Raw genomic sequence first — 24423 nt, forward strand, 5'->3', positions numbered from 1 at the left:
AGTGTGAAATGGCCTTTACCTTCTTTGTAATTATGCACTATGTTGGGTGGTGTGGTTCAGCTAGGCCTAAATGAAACATGTGACTTTTAGGCTAATCTTTTAATTAACCTGGTATATCTAGCAATGTTGTAGGCAGGGGATTCACCATAGTGACACCACCCAACACACCTTATTACAGTAGAAAGACTTTAGGTGCCAAGGTTAACAGACACTAAAAACATGTAATGTTTATTAAAATTAGCCTTTTATCATGCTATAATGTATGGAATGTTTTCATCAGGTTAGTGGTGTTGCAATGCAGTCTGCATTACAGTTAACAGCCTGGCAGCAACACAAAGGCATAACAATAACAGTAAAATAGTAATATATATATATATATATATAACACTTTGATCAGCAGGTAGTCCAATATTATTTACAGACAACATACATGAAACTCCTAACATATTTCAACTAGGTATGTCAGTGTTTGTTAGTTGAATATAACATGGCAATATCATTTGTCTCCTCACAGAGTTCTATACACAAACAATTAGTGTGAATCCTCAGGATAACTGAGAACTAGAACTAAACTGTTGTATCAATGGTATTCAGTCCTCTATATACATGGCATTAATATCATGTCATAATTAAATACTAAGTACAGTTGAGTGTCTTAGCACAAAACTGTCACTGCACAACTGTCACAATAGCTATATAACACTCCCATCAGTCTTTAAGTTGACAATATACAACATTTCCATTTCCATCAGCCATTACTTAAAGAGGTAAGCAACAAAAATTAATCAGATCAGTATATAAATAACTCGGTCACAAACTCCTCATTAATCTTGGAACTATAGTCACTTCTTGTGCACAGATCAACAGCTGGATGTAAGCAAAAGTATTTATGCTTAACATCACATAGATCATAATAGAGATTCTACAAGGACTTTATGCTTTCCTCATACACTAACAATGAATAAAAAAATAAATAAATGAATATAAAAAAAAGCAAAATAAATACTTTTAATACACATCAGCAACACTTCCCATGCATACCACGTACTCTATCACAGACATATTATATTTAAATTTAATTACTTTTTGTATTCTTAGTGGCAACATTCATCCCTGGTCATCCATATGAGTTTGCATCTGGTTTTGAAAGATGACCAGTTTTATGTATGTGATCAACCTAGGCTGTATTATGCACCATTAAACAATGTTTTCTGACCATATAACCATTTGTATCTCACACCCACCTGACCTACCACCTGACCTAATAAGACTGGCCAGTCACAGCTTGGCAATGGATACACAACTGTCACTGTGCAATAATGTCCTGTAAAATATGCAGAGACAACTGTCACTGTGCAGTAATGTCTTGTAAAATATGCTCTGCAGATGACCAAGACTGATGTGCAACCAATTTGGATAAACATTTTGTTCTATGTGTGATTTTGCACAACCTTTAAGACATACATAGTTATCTGGACGGCATCAAAGTAAAGATTAATCTGCCTGAGGTTATATCTGCATTGTGATGCATTAATTATTGACAACTTTTGTCACCTTTACATTACCCCTGGATATTTGGAAGAACAATCTGGATTCTGAATCTGGTAAAACATTTATGCTATATTTTACATCAGTTCCTAGATTAGAATGCCCATATTTCATTTACCACACACACACACACACACACACAATACCTATTAATTAATAATAAATGCTCTGCATACTTGATTGGAAATTCTTAAACTAAAATGAGTCACAATGTGCATTCCTGAACCACAGGAATAAAAAGTACAACTACATTTATGCAAATTTCTTCATTTTCAATATAATTGACATTCTATAGAGCTGATTTTTCCATTACAATATGTAATAATATTGCCACTAATATCAAACAAGATATATTAGCTTTCAACAATTTTCAGTCTAACATGACACAAACATAACCAGATGGTTGGCACAGTTTTGTTATTGGTATGGAATGTGTAGGAAGACATCTTGATGGATCACAGCATGACCATAGGTCAGTACGAAGGGAGGGAGTGGGACGTGCCAAGTATGTACATACATTTTGGAAAAAATAAATAAATAAATAAAAATAAATAAATAAATAAAAAAATAAAAACTGGAAACTTGTTTGGATTTATCCATCTGCAATTCATGAAAGTATGGAATCAGGTAGGAAAAAAAAATCGACCATGGCATCAGGTGAGGGAAAAAATCAACCATGGAATCAGGTGATATCAAACATGTGGAATGCGTGTGAACAATTTTGAGCATCTGCAGGCTATAACAATGCTTTGATACCATCACAACATTTATCTAATAATCAATTTAGAAGATACACACTTATTTCAGTTTTTCTTTGAAAACAATTATTGCTCTTACAAAAAGTGATGCATAAATAGGAAGATAAAACCATTACAAAATCAATACTTCCATTAATTTTACTGGAAGCTTAAATGGTTATCAATATAAATCATTGCTTACTAAATGTGTGTGAAAGAAGGTATTTGGGGCAGCATGATGTTCTGACCAAGTTTGTTTGTTTTTGTTTTTTTTTTTTTTTTTTCCAATACTATTAATAATTATTCATTACATCTACTACTCAATCACCTGTTTTTTTTGTTTTCTCTCTCTCTCCCCAGCACACCTGGCAAAACAACATCCAAAACCCCAAGTACCAAAAAGAATGGCATAGGAATCTCATGCTTTCAGCAAGTAAGTAACATGCATATTTTACAGTAAAGATAATAACTCTTTTAAACCAAGATTCATAATCCTTGTTAAAAAAAGTTATAAAAGAATTCCAAGTTATTAAGCATATATGAGTATTCTATTACTAACAAATTTGTGTGAGGATAAAATTTGCAACTTCAAACTATATTATAGACCCAGCAAGTAATTTTGAGTTGCCACAAGCAATTTTAAATGGCATGCCAAGACATTTCAAAATGAGACAACCTGTGGACAGGGTATCCTTCTCTTCACCTACTTTGTCTACTCCAACCATGACAGTTTCACTTATCAAATATGTAGGTAGAATTCAGTAGAAATGTTTTGATGAAATGTACAGCTAAGTTGTGTTAGATATGGTAGAGCATCAAAAAACATTAGTAAGAGGTCAGTATTATATGCAGTTCTCACATTGCACTTGCTTGTATTACCATGTATTACATTTCAGCACACTCCAAGGTCATGTCTACAATCAGAAACATATGCACAGCCAATTAACCCAAGTGTTTGCCCAACCTGTCTACCACAGGAATTTTTTTGTGCTCTTCTCTCAATATCGTGGATGTATGTTTTATGTGTCATTACACCTTAATTAAGCCATTTAAACTTTACATGTGTTCAAGTAGATTTTGGTCACAAGACGCATATTACAGGGATTTCTCAATTTATGCGAGGGATACTTTTCTGAAGGGATCATGTAATGTAAAAATTGCATAAAGTAAACATGATTACAGAACTAAACTGTAAACTGTTAGAGATTCCACACATATATTTATATATGAACCAAAATCTTTTCCCCATAGGAATCAAAGTAAAACAGATTAATCCATTCCTGAAAGGGCTGCATCTGAGAATAATGACTTGACACACAACCTGCTGCATGTATCCTGTACAAAACACTTTGTGCACCTCTGAGCTGTAATAAACAAAGGATCATCATTGCTATATGTAACGTCGTCTTACTTACAGCAAGACAGCATATGTTGATCTTCCTGACGATGTTTATCATGTATCACCAGCTGTCCTGGGAGATGAAATGCCTCTGTGCTGCAATCAACTGTGATGACAATATGGCAGCCCAAAACAAAGATCTCATGGAATCTTGTAACTCGAGATTTTCCATACTAGTAAAAGCATCTTAACATGGTGTTATTCTAAATAATTCAGTTTGAAAAAATGACTAGGATTTTTACTTCATGTTATTTCAAAATCGCATAATCTAAACACGCATAAATCAAGAAATACTTGTACGTGAAATAAAACCATGTGTAAAAAAAGAGGGATGCATATAGCAGCAGCGGTTGTATTTGAGCATCATACTCAATTTCCTCATCAAACTACCTTGATGTTACTCTGGCAGATATTGTTCACATAGGGTGGCACCTGGGTTTCATTATCATCTGACTGTTACTAAATTTCAAGGATGCAGATAAGGATGACATGCTACGACATGTCAATTACATATTTTGTGTTATCAACTCACTTTGAAATGCAACTTGTATTAAGATGCCAATTTGGCTTTACGAATTATAAAATTTATACAAACCAATATAATGAAGCCCACATTTATTGTGATTTAAGTGATGATTTATGGGAGGGAGTAATTCATCCCTAAGAGTGAAATATGGTAACTTATTAGTAATGAAGGTTAATAGTTACTCCAACACTGCTTTGCCAGTCAAGAATTTAACCAAGCAGGGCAAGGCAGTGAAAAGTTATAAGAATTAATTTAACTGGTTTAGTTGTCTTGCCATGCATTAACTTTGAAGCACTTTTATTCAAATAATTTTTCAGTACCAAGATGTATCTTAACACACCTCACAATTATTAGTATCAATTATTGTGTAATGATCTGCATAATGATCAGGCCAGACAGTGAAGTATATAGGCATTCTATCACAAAAGATACATTTTTCTCGGCCTAAAAATTGTACTTCTGTATCACTAGTCACCATGTTATTTAGCTGTATTTGAAAATATTTCAACTCATTTCTTTGACATTACGTTTAGAAGATATTGTAACCTTTTTGGTGTACCATGAGCACTCGGCTAAAGATTAACAAAGCTTAGCTTGTACAAACAGACCATCAGCAGTGTAGTGCAACTCTCATCATGACAATAAGGGTTTAATTGAACAACTTAATGTGGTTCACATGTGCACCCTTATACACCAGCAACTGAAAAAAAAAAGGTTTATTCAGCATAGTAACATCATTATTTCACTTATTAAAGGCAATTATAGCACCTGCTTTCCATTATTTCATCCAAAGAGCACAAATTCTTAGTGTACTAAATATTGTTACGGATACTTGAGAATAATAAGAATGAATAATTTTTACACTATCTAAATATATTTTGGGATAAAACTTTAAAAGAGCAAGACTAACCATGCAGTGCATAGAATGAGCAAGGATGTGAGGCTTGGGCATTGCACCAGACACATAGAAGAGGAATGTCCAATCAGATTACCCAAGAGGAATGTGTAAATGAATGAGCAAATATTGACCAGAATGCACTGTAGTTGTGATGCATTATAACCAGCATACATTCCTATTGGCATGGCATATTAAATTCTTGTTGAATACTTTGAAAAAATTCACACCTAGTAAATAGCTTCACACAATGTACAGACAGTCAATCTCTTTAAAACAATAATCAGTAGCAGCACTACTTTATTCTTTTCTGAAGTACCACCACATGGCCTCTGTAAGTCTTGATACATTTTCATTTGTACTGCCTTTAGTCTTTGTTCCAATCAACTGGAATACACTCAATACCTCACATTAGACAACAACAGGAATGGGCATCAACACCTCCAATAACTTCTGTTGGGTTACCACAGAATTTACGAGGAGCCACTGATGGTGAAGCAGGTGGACGATAAGAAACGGTGTCAACTCGGACAGAAGATGCAGAGAACTCTGATCCATGAGTGTGGGGTCGTGACTCGTAGTCTGATGTAGAAAGGGAGTATGTGCTGGCAGTGGAGGATGCTGGGGAGAGGGTGTAGGAGTTTTGAGAGGCCCGAGATAAGGCTCGTTGTTTTTTCAGATCAGCTAGAGTCCCGGGGGAAAATGGATTAACTGTGACAGTGACATGTATGTCTATCTTGCTGCCACCCTCCCCACTGTGAGTCATCATGCCACTCCCACCACCATTGGTCCCACTGCCTGCTGCTACCACCTCCTGTCGGGAGTTGGAGGAAGTTCTAGGAGGAGGAACTGGAGGAGTGGCTAACTGTGGAGCATCTGGAGTGTCTGTTGTACTGCTGGATTCTGTTGTGCACTCAAACTCGTTAGAGGTGGTGGTGGAATTTGACCTGACAAGCAGATCCCTCTCCCTCTTTGGTGGGATGGCTGAAATCAAGGATAGCAAGTGCTTGGCAAGTGCATACATATGCAAAACTAAATTATTATTGTCTAACTCCTGTTAGATAAATGACTGAACCAATTTCTTTGGCAGTTCCCAGATTCCTTATATAAGAAAAGCAGTATCCCCCAAAAAAGATTATCATCAAAACTCAATTACTACTCTACTGAACAGAATATAAGGATGGAACATTTACCTGAGGACATAATCATATTTTTATCTTTCTCATGTACAACTGCACTTATTTCCTTTTCCTTTTCTCTCCGTTCCTTCTTGAGCTCCTCTTCCTCTTCTTCCACCATGAATTTATCTCTGAAAATAAAGAAGTACATCATCAAGTCTTTACTTAGTGCAAGGAACTTTTCTAAATAGGTGTTGACTAGTCAATTTATAAGACTGATTTAAGACTTTTCCTTTAGACAGTGGTTCCCAAACTGGGGGAAATTTCCCCCTGGGGGAAAATTTGAAGCTACCAGGGGGAAAAAAATTATACTAGCTACCTACTAACTAAAAAAATCTCAGTCAAATCAAAAGTCCTTTTATTTGTTACTAACTGCTCTCTATGACTATGCTTAGTTGTTACTGACTGCTCTCTATCCACTTTACTCTGTAACTATAAGTTTATCAGTATATTTGTACTTTTGAAAAATAAATTAGTAAATAGTCTCAGTGTATTTTAACTGCTCTTTTTCTCATACACATGAAGGGGGAAATCTTGAACTGGGTGCAGGGGGAAATGGGGGAAATCTGAATGGTTGAACTGGGTGCAGGGGGAAATGACAGGAAAAAGTTTGGGAACCACTGCGTCTAGCAAGATCAGAATTGTATGCATTTGTGTCAATAAGTTGTATAGCATGGCATTCATAACAGTAAAAAGACTGTACAGTATTTTAAGCCAGCTTCCCTGTTACTATTTCCTTTACCACACTCACTTATTATTGTTAATGTACACAGTGATTAATAGGCTGCAATACACTGTGTCAATGATGGTAGTGATAATAGTTATTGTGAAAGAGAGGATCCGTAATTTTCAAGATGGTAAAGTTTACAGACACTGAATTGTCAACGAGTCATAATTTTTTATAAAGAAGAGGCTAAGCATCAGCTGATGGAGAGAGAGAGAGAGAGAGAGAGAGAGAGAGAGAGAGAGAGAGAGAGAGAGAGAGAGAGAGAGAGAGAGAGAGAGAGAGAGAGAAAAAAAAAAAAAGGGGGGGGGGGGCACATGAAGTGTAGAAAAAGAGAGGATGTGAAGGAACTGTTACTTTATACAGTATAAAAACTTAAATGATGGTAGAACAAAATTTACCCAAATAAGTTGTGTGAATGCACCACCCAAATTCAACATAATATTTTTTCACTGACACAAGCACTGAGAGGATGTGGAACTGATGGGCCTTTTTATGTCTCTTCCTATACTGTAGATGCAAGATATTTGAGACTCTATCTCCTCTAGCACATCATCATTAAGTCTTATAATCATTCTACCATTTGCTTCCTGCTATCCATTCATCCTGTTCATGGTCTACCTTTTCAAAATTCTTATACATCTCACAATCATTAATAATTATGTTCACCAGTTGCCTTCTACCTTCTCTTCATATCTAACACTCATTTCCCTCTCTGAACCAACAACTCTTTCAGCACTTACTTGGCACTAATTGAGGTGGGAGTGGTGATATTTGCATTTCTGGTGATGGATGGACTTTTGTTACTAGTAGTGATGTTCTTGTTCGTGACTGCATTTTTGTTGCTGCTGGAAGTGGTGGTGGTGGTGTTGGTGTTGTCAGCTATCACTGCAGGGAAGGAGGTCATGGGGGATCCTTCACCTTCCTTCACAGTGCGTAGGGAGCTTGAGGCAGGAGAGTTCTCCTGAAAGTAATGTTGCTCTTGAGTCCTGGGATGCACCATAACCTAATTTCTCTTGTATGAAAATTTGCTCTGTACAGTGGTCTTATTCATTGATGCATCAGTGTGTGTATGTGAGTGTATGTTTGCTGGGATTTGATAAGAGTCCTGCTACAATTGTTCTCTCATTCTATATGTATGTAATAGTTTTCACTTTTTTCTTCTGGTTTCTTCCATAGGTAAATTTGACATGTTGCATCCCTGTGGATTGTCTGATGAGAGGATACAGCAGCTATTGGGCGAGGAAACTATAGATCTCACTGGTGCAATAACGTTCACTGAAGCCTGTGAGCCGGTCACAGCTGACTTGGTTATTGAAAATCACATTTTCTGGGAATTACCTTTCTTTTGCTCAGAGCATCATAATTGGGATGGAGAGCATAAAATTTATAAATAATTTTGAAATAATGGTTTTAGTAATATGTTCAAGCAAAAGTTATCATGATAAACCATGTTGTAGGTATGCATGTTCTGTTTATTTATCAAAATGAAAAATAAAAATTGTTTATTCCCATTCAGTGAGTTGGGAAGCAAATTAGGAATTATACACTATTTCTTAGAAAGAGCAACCATTTTAGTTAGAGAATATTCAATTTTCTTACTTTTTATTTCCAAAGAATTCCTATTTATACACTATATGGCAAAATCACAATTTTTCCAATATTTTTTTTAAATAAATAATGAAAATTAAATATGAACATAAATATATATTTGTTTTTACTTTCATCATAGATGTTTTCTTTTTCAAATCTGATGAAGTGTAACTAATAAGATGATCCACACACACACACACACACACACACACACACACACACACACACACATATATAGATATATATATATATATATATATATATATATATATATATATATATATATATATATATATATATATATATATATATATATATTTTTTTTTTTTTTTTTTTTTTTGGCCCCAAAAATATTTTTTGGAGTGGGTTCAAATTGAGTCATGACACAATTAGTGTACACTGAGTGAAATTGGGAGTTTTCGTTTAATCCTTAATCTTACTTTAGGAACTGGCCTTTTTTTTTTTTTTTTTTTTCCTTACTTCAAGTTTTTATTACACTTGGCCAGTGACCACAAAAGCTTTGGTCACAAGGAAATCACATAGAAAACAGAAAACATTAAAGTTGCATATCCCTCACCCAAATTACCTCTTCTGACACAGGAATTTGTTCATATGAGAAATATTTTAGGGCTATAACCTAACCTTTATTGGTGGGACATTACTTGGGGGGCAGGGAGAAAGGGAGAGGCAGTTTTTAAGCTGGTTAATGGCTCTGCAAGTCACCACAAAAAGAACTGTGAAATACATCTATAACACTAGTGCAGATGTACCAAGGCCGGAGCTTTCTTTCCATTTCCAGCTCATGGTGACCCCAACTAGAAAATTGTAGACATCCAAAATTGGCCAACAAGAGGTCACACAAAGCTTGACAGAGTGATCAGTACAGATATTGTACTGATTACTCTGATTGATTGTGCTCCAGCATATGAGTGGTGGATACATAACTCTAATGTATCCATTAATTATTGAACACTGATTACTTGAAGAAACAAAATTTCATTACATTACACTGTAAATCATTATTCTGCGAGGGGTGTTAAAAAAAAATATGCGGAATACTCTCATGTTCTGAGTGCCAACAGGATAAAACATGTTGGAACATGTCTGCCAGAAAGGCTATCTTCTGGTTGCTACCAGTCATTTTTCGCTTGGAAACGAAGCAGTCAGGAGCTAGTTGAAAAAGGTTGGTTTTTGACCCATGGAACGTAAGGATTTTGAGATAAGAACCAACATAAATTTTTTGGTAAAGCTTGGTTGGAAAGGAACGGAGATCATTCAAGCTTTGCAGAACGTTTATGGAGATGATGCTCCAAAGAAAACTTGCGTTTACAAATGGATTGAAGGATTTTGAGATGGTACAGAAGCTGTTGAAGATGATGAGGGTCGTGGCAGACCAACAACCTTGAAAAGTAGTGAAAACATTGATGCTGTTAGGAGCCTAGTCGAAGAAGATGGAAGACTGACAGTTCATCAGATAGCTGAGACTGTGAGCATATCAGTTGGTTCAGCTCATTCGATTCTGCATGAAGATTTAGGCCTCAGTAAGCTTTCGGCTCGATGGGTCCCAAAAGCATTGCGCCCAGATTGGCGATTTTGACCAAAATTGAAGCCGATGAAGACAACTTTTTCAGTCGAATCATCACAGGTGATGAAACATGGGTATACCAGTATGATCCTGAAACAAAATAACAGTCCAAACAATGGCTCCCACGCAGATCATCTGGCCCAATTAAATTCAAATCTGAGAAGTCTGTCAACAAGGTAATGGCAACTGTTTTTTGGGATTCTAAAGTTGTGCTTGTAGACTTTTTAGAAGGTCAAAAACTGTCACAAGAGCCTATTATGTAGAAGTTTTAAGGAAACTGAGAGCAGAATTGGTTAAAAAGTGCCCAGGAAAACTCCATTGCGGAATCCTCTTCCATCATGACAACACACCAGCGCATTCTTCACGCGTTGTAAAGGATGTTTTGAGAGAATTTCGATGGGAATTACTGCCACATCCACCTTATAGCCCTGACCTAGCTCCGTCTGACTTTTTTTTATTCCCAAAACTCAAAGGACAGTTGAAAGGCGTCCGTTTTAATAGCACTGCTGAGGCTGAAACCACAGCAAAAGCATGGCTCACAAAGAGGTCTGCAGATTTCTTCGAAAATGGTCTAAAAGGATGGAAACACCACCTGGAGAAGTGTATCAACCTTGATGGATGCTATGTTGAAAAATAGATTAGTTGTATTGTAAAATCAATAAAGAATGATAAAATTCCGTGTATTTTTTAATCCCCCTCGTAATAGAAACATCAGAAGCACTTTTCTGTAAATAGGTAACATTTATGACAAATTTAAAAAGTTATACACATCTTGAAACTGTGCAACATCTGTCAAGGCAAGCTCTCAAAACATCACCTCATTAGAATCTATAGGGAAACAAATTCTCTAATGTTCTCTGAAACATCACCAATTTAATGCTCTAAGCTATCATAATAAATAAACCACCACCATAGGATAAGATAATGTATATATTTTCTATGACCAAGTCAGAACAGTACGATTAAAACCAGCCCTTACCATTGGTTTCTTTTTGTTTTCCAGCTGCAGTCTTATCCTTGCCTCCTCCTGTGCTTCCTTCTTTGGTGTCAAGGTTTTCTCCCGAATGGAAGTGCGGCGAACTGACTGAGTGCGGTGTTGGAGTGCGCACGCCGAATCTGACAACAGAAATGAAGGTCAACAATTTACATAAAAACCATTACAAGTCTCACACAAACAATCATAACTGTGCAGCTGCTAAACATCTACAGTGAACCCAGGTTTATCACAGTGTTATGTTCCAGAGGCACCCACAAAGTACTGAAATCCATGTTATATTGACATGGACCCATAAACTGACCAATAGGGACCCAGCGGTCTTAACATGGAGCACAATTTTATAAAAAAAAAATTTAAATAAAAAAAAAAAAAAAAAAAATGCTGGAGGTGTATAATGGTGTTGATGGGGTTTTCTTGGAAGAACATAGTGTTTGGAGAATTACTTATAGTTTTCAATGAGATTTCTGTGTGATGCTCGGGAATTTTCTCAACCTATGCCACAATTTAAACTGCATTTTATCTAATACAGTATAATGACCAATTTTCTGTGAAAAAAAAAAATATATATAAAAAAATATTTTAAACATGCAAGTTAACCAATGATGGGTGATCTGCAGATAAAACTGGAGGTCAACTGTAGTGCAGATATGGTGTCAAAATTTACAGAGTAAACTGTACAAACTCACTCTTCTTGTATTGTCATGTAACCTCCTTGTCTCCAACTCATTGATAAGTTGCATGATCCTCTCCCTCAGTTCAGCATCCTCACATATATCTAAAGAAAAACAATACATAGTAACTACAGCAGTCACCTAGAAACAAATACCAAAAGATTTAAGTTTCATGTAGTAAAGTGAGATGACCCTGAATAAGTAAGACATAGGTTAGTATAGATATTGCAGATGTGAGAAAAGTAGAGTTTAATTAAGAAGTAAATAAAAATAGTCAACTTTTTCATTGAGTACATGACTTCCTGGTGTAGAGTCCTCACCATAAGGGGTTTCCTGGTTCTTGGTGCGGGCATGAAGGTTGGCCCCATTCTGTACCAGCATCTCCAAGACATCCGGCTGAAACCAAACAATAAGTCTATACTAAACCTATCTTCTCAACACACTATGAATTTTCACAAAGCAATACTTGAAGTTGATAGCAACTTCAACTGCTCAACTAATGTTTCACAAACTCAAATAATCAATACAGCCAAAATGTTAACAAGAGATGAATTGTAATTCATTGCCACCATATTGGCAATTGGAAAAATTGGACAACGATATTCCAAGATGTTTTACTACTGTTACACATGCTTCAGGAATCAATATGACTAAAGTAGTACCAGTAGTACCATATTTGAGGACTCGTATGATGCACCTTTTCTCCCAAAAATAGTCTCAGGAAAATCAACCTGCATCCTATAAGACCAAGATTCAGGATTGAGGTAGTGGTTGCTGATAATCTATGGCAACAGAGGCTCTAAAATCAAACCCCAGACACCTTCGCACATGTAAACAAAGTGATGATTGGTATTACACCACAAAACAATTCTTTCTTTCAAGATAACAATATATACATGTTTACATCTCACAACAGGATTGGTATGTAGACTACTAGCAAATATTAAAAGTTTTAATGCAAAATAATGTGATCTAATAAATGCATGTGAGAGTCCTCAAATGTTAGATGAAATCTTTCACTTCATATTCAGAGTTGAAAATCTGCTCATTTATCTATTATTTTCATTTCAATGTCTGCCAAAACTGGGTGCATCTTATGAATCATCAAATATGGTAAATACAAAAGATTATCATCAATGTATTTACTGAACAATACTAATAATTTTGTTATCATATGAGGCCCCACCTGCGATAGGGGGATAACTCACACGACCCTACTTTCGAGAAAAACGCACTTGAAGTTTTTCACTTCTTACGGTAATGAAAACGGTCACAATGTATAACTATTATATATGAAATGAAAGGTCTGGCCTAGCTTTTTCTCGCCATATGATTTATATTATATAATAAAAAATTTTAAGCTCACACCGGTACATTTTGTTTATCCCCCCTACCCCGAATTCCTAATAAAATATTCCTTTTATTGTATTACAGATTGTAAGCATTCTATGGTTGACTTTCATCATTTATACTGGCTTGAGACAGTTAAGTTCATCATTAGGAACTCCTTTTTGTTCCAGATAATGCCCTTAGTGAATGTTTTCTTCCCCTACAGCTTCAAAGCACTTCTTGAGGCAGGTACAGGGACTTCCAACTCTCACAGCAGGAACTACCTTCTTGGACTTGATGGCAACGTATTCCTGGCCAGAGTCACGCCGTCCCTTAGCTACATTCTTGGCCCACATAGATATGGCGCCTTTCTTTTTTAGCTGGGCAGTCCACTTGTCACCGTCAGAAGGCTGCTGCGGCACTTCTGTATAAGATGAATCCGTGAATTCATCGCTGTAGGAGGACATTCCGATCTATTTACTGCAGGAATGTGCAAAAAACAGGACGAGGTGCGTGCTGAGTGACAGCTTCAGCTAGTCTGTTTACATAAACGTGGCGTAGGAGGCAGTGGGCGGGAGAGCGGCGAGCGTGATTGGCTGGCTGTGGGGGCACGATTAAATCCTCCGTGCTGATTGGTTCAGCACCTCCACCCACGTGTGAGGCTTGTCCCTCTTTCACGCGAGTTTCCGATACTAAGTCTGGCCAAATTTCTTCACCAACTTCCCCGACTTTGAACATTAATTTCGCCATCAGGAAGGTCGAATATTGCGATGTCGACACTTCCACAACAATTTTACACCCTTTATCGATGAGTTCCTGGCCATAACTCAAAACTGGCAACTTTGAGGGTTATCCCCCTTTTGCGGGTGGGGCCTCATATCACTAAACTGCAAAACTAAGTTTCAATCAAGTATGAGGGCAGTAATTTCAAAACAAAAAAAATTCTTTGATTTCTTTCCAAAACTGAGATGCAGTGTCTCAATAGATGTAAGTATAGTACTTAATGAGAAGTTCCCTCAAGTTCTCCCATAAGTTATGTTCTTCCATCAGGACTCACATGACCCCAGCAGGCAGCGGCATGCAGGGGAGACCAGTCATCATGATCCCTGGCCTCTGTGGGCACATTTTGACTCAGGAGGTACTCCACCACCCGCACATATCCATTGGCTGCAGCGATGTGGAGCTGAAGAGAGGGTACATCATTATTACCATTCAGCTTTCTTGGTCAAAGTTACATAATTATTTACTAGTGTTATTTCCTGAACAAACATAAAAATGCATTCCATCATCAATACTCTACTAATTACCTAATATATTGCAGAGTTTACTATAGTCAGCATACTAATGAAGACATCATAAAACCTGCACTAAGTAAACAAATGCAATAATCTCTGTACTCACTGGTGTGGCTCCCTGGTGGTCCCTAAACATGAGGCTCTGTCCCTGGCTCTTCATCATCTTGAGGTGATTCAACATGTGTGTCTCTGTTGCTGAACGAGTATCATCGATGAGGGTCTGTGTCACGCCTCTGCTGGCCATCTCCCCCTCAATGTAGTCCAGTGTGGCGTCATCCTCACAAATATCGTAAGGCATGTTACCATCAGCATTGACTGCCAGCAGGTTGGCACCCCTAAAATAAAACAGGAGGGTGAGGCACTAGAAATATCCAAATGTATTAGTCTCCATTCATTCAAATTTGCATGTATATACTAGACTGAGATTAAGTTTCATTAGTTGAGTAATTAACACAAAAATTTTGTCATTTGCCTACTGGTGCCCACTACCCACCCATCCATCCCAAGTATGAGTGCACGCGCGCACACGCACACACACACACACCGCTGCTGCCACCACCACAGGGTCAAGACATTGCAAAGCAGCTCCAAGAGAAAGCACTTCAGCAGGTGTTCCAGCCTGACCTAGACGTATGTACTGGGGGGTAGGGGGCCATGGGGTTCTCCTGCCTCCAAAATAAATAAGATTTGGATACCATATAGATCAGAACAATGGAGAGAGAGGAGGAGCTAGGTGGAACAGCCAAACGCACAGGGTAAAAACAAACGCCACGTTGTGAAAACCTGAGATTTATTGAAACACTTGTTGGACTGAGGAGATTGACTGATGATTATACAGATAAGGATGTCTGAATTTAGAGAGGAAAGGCAATATGAGGAGGCTGTTAAGCGTGGAAAGAGAGATAAGATACATGAAGGAGGTGATGTTAAGTTTGATGGAAAAACAAAACAAATTGATAATAGAAAACACAAAAACAAAAGTGAGATTAGAGGAATGTGAGAAAGTAAGGCAAATAAATCAAGAGATGAAAGAGGAGATGCAGGAGATAAAGAAACAAATTGATATACTAAAGGCTACATGTTATGATTACGAAAACTCCTTAAGGAGCCTGCAGAAAAAAGTGCAGGATGGGGAGGACAAAGTAGAGAATGGAATGGGTGAAAGCAAACTGAAGGAATTATGAAATGCATGGAAACAGCAACAGGAAGAGGAAAAAGTTAAATTTTCATAGGTAGTAAGGAGACAAATTCAGGAAAAAACAAAAGACACTATTATACAAGTAATTAAGGAGAAAGAAGATCTAGTGAGAGATAGTGGATAAAAAGGATGTTTCTTAATTTTTGGGATGAAGGGAAAAAAATCCAAACAAATTCATGAGAGAGCGTGAAGAGAGCATTGACCAAAAACTATTATCAAACAGATCCAGGACAACACACAGGAATTGGACCAGGAGGTAGAGGAAGTGATTAGATTGGGAGGATTTAGTGAAGGGGATAAGAGACCAATGAAAACGAGAATGAGATCGCACATGGCAGTGGAGGAAACTACGGTAAGAAAAGGAAAGCTGGCTGATGATACTGAATCTAAGGATATATGGATAAAAAGAGATATGAACCTGGAAGAGAGGGAGAAGAAGAATGTGCTAAGAAATGAAGCTAAGGAAAAAAAAAAAAAAGGACAGAGATCAAGGAAAAGAATTTCTACTGGAGGGTTCTAGATATGAGACTAAAGAAGTGGTATCTACGGAAGAAGGAGGAGGTCATGGAGGAGGCAAGAAATTAAGAGTGACTTATACTAATATAGATGGGTTGTTATCCAGCGTGTTGGAGGTTAGAGATTATTTGAAAGAAAAAAGACCGGATGTAATGTGCATCGTAGAAACAAAACTAAAAGAGGAGATCCATGTTAACTTTAAAGGAGAGGGATATAACAGCTGGAGAAGAGACATGAAGGGTAAAGGGGAGGAGGAGTGCTAGTAATGGTGTGATAAATGTGTGTGGAGGAAGTGCAATATGGTGATGGTATGGTGGAAGTAATGGGAGTAACAATCAAAATAGAGGAATTGAAAAAAAAAAAAAAATCAGTTACGTATGTGCCACCTAAGACAAATACATGGGGAAATGAGGAACATAAGAATATGCAAAGAGAGGTGAATAAGTACTTAGATAATATAATTAGAGATGGAAGAATACTACTAGTAGGAGACTTTAACTGTAAAAGAATAAACTGGAGGGAGATGGAAGTAATGGATAATGGAGTGAGGTGGTGTTACAGTTGACCATGGCAAATACAATGAATCAGTGGGTGTAAGAGTCAACAAGATACAGGGGGGAAGAAGAACCATTGTTGCTTGACCTATTATTCATAAAGAAGCCAGAGCCCCTCCCAGCATACAATACCTTAGTCCAATGAGAAGAAGTCATCATATGACAAAAGAGTTGGAAATGCAAGAGGAGGATGGGATAAGATACACAGATGACTACAAAAATAAATAAAATTATGCAAGAGCAGATTTTGAAAAATTTAGATTTTTTGCTGATATTAAATGGAAGAACATTATGAATGGAAGGACAATACAAGGGAAATATGAAATATTCCTACAGAAATATAACAAAGGAGTGAAGAAATACGTACCTATCTACTGAGTTAAGAAAAGTATACATGCTTGGTACAATGCCAAGATGTACAGAAGCTAAAAGGCAAAAGATAAAGCTTGGAAGAAACTCAAAAAGCAGAGAAATGACAATAACAGACAGCAGTATAAGGATGCAAGAAATAAATATATATATGAGTAAGGACAGAGGAAGAAAGAAACTTTAAGAGATGGTGCAAAGAAGTGAAGATGAATCCAACCTTTTCTACAAATTTATAAATGGTAAGATGAAGAATAAAGAAACAATAGAAAAATAATTGAAGGAGGGAAGACATACCAAACAGTGAAGGAAATGAGTGAAATAATGAATGAGAGCTTAAAAACTATGTTAACTTAAGAAGAGGATTTTATAGAACCAAATAGGACATTGCATTGCCGAAGATTACAGGAAATCATAGTGCACCAAAGAAGATTGTTAAATAATTTGGATGTCAGAAAAGCAATGGGGCCAGATGGTGTATCAGGCTAGGTGCTAAAAGAATGTAAAGAGCAGCTGTTAGATCCAATTTAGGAAATGATTACAAGTTCATTAAATGAAGGGAAAGTGCCACTAGAATGGAAGAGAGCCAATGTAATACAGATATTTAAAGAAAAGGCAAATGAGCCATTAAATTACAGACCGGTGTCACTTACAAGTGTTGTGGGGAAGTTATGTGAAATAGTTATCAAAGAAAAATGGGTTAAACATCTGGAAGAACAAGAAGTTACATTGAACAGACAATTTGGATTTAGGACAGGATGGTCATGAGTGTTAAACTTATTAAGTTTCTACTGAAAAGTAATAGAAGGCCTGGAAAGCAGAGGTGGATGGGTGAACACAGTATACCTGGACATAAAAAAGGCTTTTGATATTGTCCATCACAGCAGACTACTTTGGAAACTAGAGAGTATAGGACGACTGCAAGGAACTTTGTTAGACTGGATAAGGGATTATTTGAAGAACAAGGAGAAAACTGTGATCAGAGATACATACCTCATCTTGGGTTAAAGTAACAAGTGGAGTGCTACAAGGGTCAGTGTTAGCTCCCATTATATTCCAAATATATGTAAATGACATTCACAATGGGGTAAACAGTTATATCAATTTATCTGCTGATGACAGAAAGCTGCTAAGAGTAATCAAAACCTGAGAGGACTGTTTGTTGTTGCAGGAAGATATAAACAAAATCTATGAGTGGAGTAAGAAGTGGAAATTGGAGTTCAGTGCCAAGAAATGTCATGTGATAGAACTAGGAAAGAGTAAGAGAAGACCAGTATGGAACTATCTGATGGGAGAGGAACAAATAATGAAGACTAAAGAGGAAAAGATATGGGAGTGATTATACAGGAAAATCTAAACTTTGAAAAACACATAAGAAAGATATTTGGATTAGCATATAAAATGTTGACTAATATAAGAGTGGCATTTTAATTCATGGACAGATATGATGAAAAAAAAATTATCACAAGTATGATACATCCTAAGCTGGAATATGCAGAAGTGGTGTGATCACCGAGCTCTAAAAAAGATTTAAGAAGATCAGAACGGATTCAGAAGATAGCTACAAAGATGGTGCCCGAACTAAAGGACCTAACATATGAAGAAAGGCTAAAGGAAATGGGACTGCCAACCTTACAATATAGAAAAGAACGAGGAGACCTAACAACAATGTATAAAATAGTAAATGGCACTGAAAAGATAGAGAAGGAAGACCTGGTGCTGGTGACAGAAGCTATAAGGACAAGACAACATGTAAAGAAGATTAGGATGAGGCAGTGTGTGAAGGAATTGGAAAATATTGTTTTCCACATAGAACTGTGGAAAAGTGGAATGCACTGTATGATGAAGTTGTTACAGCACATAATGTGCATAACTTCAACGAAAAATAGGATAAATGGAGACATGGAGACAGGACACCATAAGCCCCACTCAAACCCTGTACAATACAAATAGGTAAATACACATCCTTCCAACACAGTTTCACTTCACTTCACACTCCAGTTTCACAGAACTCACTTGGCAATGAGGAACTTGGCCAGATGCAGGTGCCCACAAGTTGCTGCAGCGTGCAAAGGTGTCCACTTCTCAGAGTCTTGGGCATTGACATCAGCCTTGTGCTGCACCAACAGCCTCATCATCTCTTCAGAGTCATCAATGCAGCACTGGTGGAGAGCTGTCAGGCCATCTTCATTGGTAGAGTCTGGGTCCACCCCAACCTCCAGCAAGGCCTTCACTGTACATACCACACAAAATATATAGCTAAATGCACTCAAATGCTACATTAGGTCATATCTTTGCAAAACTGTTTTCCTTTGTTAGCAAGATTCATACAGTGCACTAGCTACAGTAACAAGCAATGAAGAACCTTCTCTCCCCCTGGAAGAGTAAACTCAATCCCCCAGTGTACTAACCTTCCTCAATGTCATTCCGTGCAGCAGCCTCCAGGAGCATTACACTGCTCACAAATGACACATTCTTCTTGTTCTCCCTCCTCCTCTTTTGTGCCTCATTTAGTGCTGTTTTCTCCCTCTTGCTGCCAGAGATCTCCCTCTCCTTCTGTGACCACTTCTTCATCTGTTGCATCCTTCGCCGCCTGGCCAGCTTCAGTCTCTCCTGAGTGGAGAGCTTCTCAATGTAAGCCATCTCGGCAATAAGCTCACTGTGCTCCATGGTGGTGTTGAAGGTGGTGCTTGCAGTGGTGAAGGCTGCACAGGGCTCACTGGCACCTGACTAGTCTGATGAGGAATGTGAAGGTTGCATTTTGGAATGCATGCATCATTTTTTAGCCTTCACTGTGGCTGTTATTGTTGTGTTAACTAAATATGAACTTGGTATTCTCCGTGGTCTACATACCACATAGTTACTCACTTTGCTGTCATACATCACAACCATGGGATGTCAGTTCTATATGCCACAACCTACAGGCAAAAGAATGATCAAATAATCAATGGAAGCTTTTGCATATTCCAGTTCCACTTTATAAGCACCACAATTGGGCATGTTTCATTTTTACACATACACATACACACACACACAAACACATACACTAATTATCTTCACCAACAGTATGTCATAGAAGCTTTGTGCAAGTGCACATTCAAGATTCCATTGTGAGCATCTTATGTTCTCAATTTTCCTTGTGTTGGTTACACCTTTTCTTTTCTTTTTCCTGCATGATCAAAAGACAACTTATTAGTGCATCACAGACAAATTTTTTTTTTTTTTTTTGTAATTATGAACTATGAAGTAAAATAAAGTGAGATAAAAAAGAAAAAAAAAATTAGCACCTATAACTGATTACAAAATGAAAAATCTAATATCACTAAAGGTAGAAAACTAAGGTTTGGGACACAAGACTGGCATTTATATACTTATTTGAATAAAGGAGATTGCAACAATGATATGGTAGACCTGAATATGCAGCAACAGTATAGTCACCTCATGTAAAAGACTTTGTATAACTGTATGGTACTTGGCAAAACACAGCAACCAATGCAACAGGTGTATCATATTAAAAACAAATAAAACAAATAAATAAATAAATAAAAAAAATTTAAAAGCCAGGGCTGCAGCTCCTAATTAACTGCAAAAATGGGAAAAGTGAGAAACTTAATTGTTGTGTTTAAAATAATGGAGAACAAATTAATTAAGCAGAGGGAACAAATGTGTGTGTGTGTGTGTGTGTGTGTGTGTGTGTGTGTGTGTGTGTGTGTGTGTGTGTGTGTGTGTGTGTGTGTGTGTGCGTGCGGAATGCTATGGATAAGAGCGGACACACAAGAAAACAGAAGACTATTTGTCAGAGACATCCAGATATTTTCCTCACAGGATTATGAAAGCCTGTTAGTAATTACATAAGAGTGGCCAATGCAAATAATTATGAATTAAAAAAAAAAAAAAAAAAAAACTGGATAATAACATATATTACTGATATGGAGACTGGACAGTTTGAGTATAGTTGTTTACTTACATGCCATACCTAGATCAACTATTCAAACAAACACACACACACACACACACACACACACAGAAGAGAAAGGGGAGACCTGATAGCAATATACAGAGTGATGATTGGCATGGAAAAAATGGATAGAGAAGATCTGTGTATGTGGAATGAAAGAATGTCGAGAGGGCATGGGAAAAAACTAAAAATGGCCACTTATAGGAGAGATGTGAAAAAATATAGCTTCCCTCATAGAAGGGTGGAAGCATGGAATAGTTTAGACATGGAAGTGGTCAACGCAAGGAATATTCATGATTTTAAGAAAAAGCTGGACATTAATAGATATGGAGACGGGACAACACGAGCATAGCTCTTTTCCCGTATGTTACAATTAGGTAAATACACACAAGAGATGAGAACGGTAATAAGGGATTTAAAGTTGGACTGTTTGGTGGTGGAGAGTGGCGTCCCACAAGGTTCAGTGCTGGCACCAATACTTTTCCTTGTCTACATTAATGATATGCCAGAGGGAGTAAACAGTTATATTAATTTGTTTGCGGATGATGCGAAGTTGTGTAGGTGTGTGAAGAGTGAAGAAGATTGTGAAATTTTACAGGCAGATCTGGATAGGATTTGGGAGTGGAGCAAGAGGTGGGAGATAGAATTTTATCTGAGCAAAAGTCATGTAATGGAGATGGGGAAGAGTGGAAGACGGCCAAGAGGGCCATATAAGATGATTGTGAAATTTTACAGGCAGATCTGGATAGGATTTGGGAGTGGAGCAAGAGGTGAGAGATAGAATTTAATCTGAGCAAAAGTCATGTAATGGAGATGGAGAAGAGTGGAAGACGGCCAAGAGGGCCATATAAGATGGGTGAAGAAGTAGTGTTGAAAAAGATGGAAAAGGAAAAGGATTTGGGAGTGATAATACAAGACCATGGGCAGTTTGAGGCTCATATTGACAAGATGTTTGGAGAAACATATAATTTGATTAGAAATATTGGATTAGCCTTTCATTATATGGATAAAGATATGATGAAGAAATTAATTAGTACAGTAATTAGACCAAGATTGGAATATGCTGGTTTGGTCCCCTTATAAAAAGAAGCATATAAGGAAGTTGGAGAGATTGCAGAGAATGGCAACAAAAATGGTTCCGGAATTGGCAGAAATGACCTATGAGGAGAGATTAAAAGAAATGAATTTGCTTACCTTGGAACAAAGAAGAGAAAGAGGGGATTTAATACAGGTTTATAAACTGTTGAACGGTTTGGATGAAGTGGATAATGAGCAAATGATGTTGAGAGAGGAAAATTTAAATAGAACTACGAGATTGCATAGTAAAAAGATAGCCAAGGGAACATGCTTGAAGGATGTGAAGAAATATAGCTTCCCACAGAGATGTGTGGAGGTGTGGAATAGTTTGAGTGAGGAGGTGGTGTCAGCGAGGAGTGTGTATAATTTTAAAGGAAAGTTGGATGTGTGTAGATATGGAGACGGGGCCACACAAGTATGATACCCAGGCCCTGTAAAATTACAACTAGGTGAATACACACACACACACACACACACACACACACACACAAGCACTGAGTTCAGTGCTAATCTTGTTTATATAATTCATATAAATACTATTTATTTGAAACAAGACTGCTGTTAACAGTGAATCCTGTGTGGCAGGCAGGCAGGCAGGCAGAGAGAGAGAGAGAGAGAGAGAGAGAGAGAGAGAGAGAGAGAGAGAGAGAGAGAGAGAGAGAGAGAGAGAGAGAGAGAGAGAGAGAGAAATGTTCCCCCACCCCCAAGAGATGATAGGTGTCCCACAGGACTCAAGTGTTGGCACCAACATAAGGAATTAAATCCATATTAATATGTTATATCAGATAATGCCTAAAACTACAATTCTAATGAAAAATATGTATGAAGTTACAGGAAGAGAAAATAATTCAAATGGAGTCATTATATATGGAAATTCAGTAATGAAAATCTCAAGAACCAATATTTGAAAAGCAGGGTAAATAAAAGCCTAACTGGGAATGAGGCCTAACTAGAATCAAGAACCAGGAAACATAATCTTATAAGTAAACTAACAAAGAGGATGGCTCAAAGTTGCTATGCATTAAGAATATCATTCCAAGATTACATGAATATGCAAGATACAAGATGTTGACAAATAATCCTTTCATGACATCAATGACATCTTAAATGACTAAATGCATCTATGTATGAATATGTGCAATAGTAGTAACGACTCTCACCATCAAGAGAAGAAAAAAGTAGGAGACCACAGGCAAATGATGTCTTACTGAGATGTGATGTAGTTACATAAAAATTTTGTAAGCTACAGTAATCAAAAGTATGAAAAACAAATAAGATTAGGTATGTTGATTCACTGTCCTGTGTGTGTGTGTGTGTGTGTGTGTGTGTGTCACCAACAGGAGACCAGGGAAAAAGTAGTAAAAATAAGTGAAGGAAAATAAATAAACAAAAAACTCCAGGCATTACATCAGTGAACCATTATCATTTGAAGTCATGATTTAAAAGAAAATAGTAAAATTATTATAGTAAAAAAAAAAACACTGCAAAAAACAACGTCCTCCTCACTTAACTTATCTTGCATTATAACACCAAACATGACTTAACAAGGCAACCACCATAAGTAATCGATCATGTGTGCAGGCTCCTGAATGAAAGCAAAGCACCACTTGGCAGGGTTTCTAGTGTCAATCATGTAGCACTGGACAAGGAGCGGATGCAGGTTCAGGTTATCACACTCGGCATGTGGAGATGACGCGGGGTGGAAACGTCCACAAGTGAATACTGATTAACTGGGGTGTGAGGGATTCCTTGGAGGTGGTGGCGGTGGTGTCTGAAGGCCACGTCAAGGGTTAGTGGAGGCCGTGGCGCCTTAACCACCGCTGAGATAGGCTGGGCAAGGCAGCTCCCGTCCGCCCTTGAACCCCCGCCCCCCACCTTCACAGCCACAGCCACACACAGGTTCCCTTTGTCGCAACACACGTTACAGCCCCGGGCCACCACCACTCCTGCCGCCCCCCGCTGCCCCGCCCCACACCCACCAGCACAGCACACCACACTGCCAGCACACCGCTACCACCATCATAGCCTGGCGTGAACCTGTGTTGCTGTGATCACACCTGTGCACCACCCACACCTCTGCCGCACAACGCTTATGCCAAACACGCACCCGCCCATCTCACATCACCGCAGCACCTGATAACGCGACGCACTGTTATGACTGGTGGTGCTTTATCACAACACACACAACACAGTAGCAACACACAAGAAAGCTCACGTGACAGAGCGGCCGTGTACTCCCTCTCCTGCTGCTGCCGCCACACTGTCGCACAGTCGCTA

At 37.8% G+C, this 24423-nt stretch overlaps 1 protein-coding gene and 1 long non-coding RNA gene across 2 annotated transcripts; one reads left to right on the forward strand and one right to left on the reverse strand.

Annotated features, from left to right (window-relative positions):
* Positions 1 to 216: 216 nt before the first annotated feature.
* LOC123519327 (protein phosphatase 1 regulatory subunit 16A-like) lies at positions 217 to 24423 on the reverse strand. Its single transcript, XM_045280549.1, is given in 12 exon segments — positions 217 to 6089; positions 6299 to 6414; positions 7751 to 7971; positions 11165 to 11280; positions 11283 to 11301; positions 11869 to 11957; positions 12174 to 12249; positions 14240 to 14365; positions 14584 to 14812; positions 19128 to 19344; positions 19523 to 20029; positions 24350 to 24423. Coding segments are annotated over 11 exon segments (2046 nt in total). The 5' UTR covers positions 19782 to 20029; positions 24350 to 24423; the 3' UTR covers positions 217 to 5511.
* Positions 2646 to 11867, forward strand: LOC123519328. The gene is made up of 2 exons (XR_006678990.1): positions 2646 to 2718; positions 11189 to 11867. It is a non-coding gene; the product is annotated as an uncharacterized LOC123519328 (long non-coding RNA).

The sequence above is a fragment of the Portunus trituberculatus genome, chromosome 45 (assembly GCF_017591435.1).
Source record: "Portunus trituberculatus isolate SZX2019 chromosome 45, ASM1759143v1, whole genome shotgun sequence".
In the NCBI taxonomy this organism is placed as follows: Eukaryota; Metazoa; Arthropoda; class Malacostraca; order Decapoda; family Portunidae; genus Portunus; species Portunus trituberculatus.